The 1,024-nt window shown below is 38.8% G+C and overlaps 1 protein-coding gene across 1 annotated transcript; it reads right to left on the minus strand.

The window, feature by feature from the left end:
* On the minus strand, positions 1-957 carry LOC111435996 (B-box zinc finger protein 18-like; the record flags this gene model as incomplete). The annotated part of the gene is made up of 3 exons (XM_023073652.1): positions 1-385; positions 566-811; positions 895-957. Coding segments are annotated over 3 exons (318 nt in total), but the record flags the coding sequence as incomplete, so codon positions are not given.
* Between the last annotated feature and the right edge of the window lie 67 nt (positions 958-1,024).

Raw genomic sequence — 1,024 nt, forward strand, 5'->3', positions numbered from 1 at the left:
TTTTTTTTTTTTTTTTTTTTTTTCCGACCAGAACCAAAAGAAGGGGTTTACCTACACCAACTTAAGTTGCCCTCCCAACAACACCTGCTGTGTGCTGGGTCTGTGTCTCTAAAGTTGTAATATTACAGCACCTGCAATTTCACTAAAAAGCACTGCTTTTATCTTATATCTTGCTTTCAAATCTATCCAACCACTTCTCTACAATTCTAAACAAGCTCGACACCGAACCTTTACGCCCCCCCGACCGAACCAAACATGTAGGTTTCCAGTACGAGCAGCCGTGACAAGTCCTGCTTTGTGTATCGGAACCAAGGGGAAGATTGATGAATGCAATTGTGTCGATGTGTTATCGAAAGCCATGGTTCGTAGTTCATGATCATAGATCCTGAAAAAGAAACCGAGTTCCGGGAAATAATGTAATATAATATGGATACCAGCAGCAGACATGATAAGTTTCCAATCAACGTAAATCGACCAGTTGGATTCGGGTATGTTTGGAATCACTTTTTAAGTGCGGTAAACGAATACAACGTCATGGGGGAAGAGATGAGGAAAGCATTTGCACCTGATTATTAGCAGCCTGCCCATGGACCCTTTGAGGCTTCATATTCAAATCGATCATTTTCGTGTCGGTCTCGGTATGATCATTTTCGTGTCGGTCTCGAACAGGTGATAGTCGGTGATGATTTTGTTGGTTGTCTTCCACGGTCACTTTATGCGGTGGTGGCAGGTTATGTCCTTTACTAATATCACTGGAAACCTTGGAATGTGGAGATGGATCATCAAGATTTATAGGTTTGTCTCCTGGAAACTGGAAAAGAACAAGAAATTCAAAGTTCGAATCGTAATGTAGGTGGAAAATATACGAGGTGATATCGTAATCGATCAACCAACCTCGACCCTCTGCCTTAACAAAAGGTATCGCTTATGTGTTCGTTTCTGTAACGTCCAAAAAAAAAAAAAAAAAAAAAAAAAAAAAAAAAAAAAAAAAAAAAAAAAAAAAAAAAAAAAAAAAAAAAAAAAA

The sequence above is a fragment of the Cucurbita moschata genome, unplaced genomic scaffold (assembly GCF_002738365.1).
Source record: "Cucurbita moschata cultivar Rifu unplaced genomic scaffold, Cmos_1.0 Cmo_Scf00051, whole genome shotgun sequence".
In the NCBI taxonomy this organism is placed as follows: domain Eukaryota; kingdom Viridiplantae; phylum Streptophyta; class Magnoliopsida; order Cucurbitales; family Cucurbitaceae; genus Cucurbita; species Cucurbita moschata.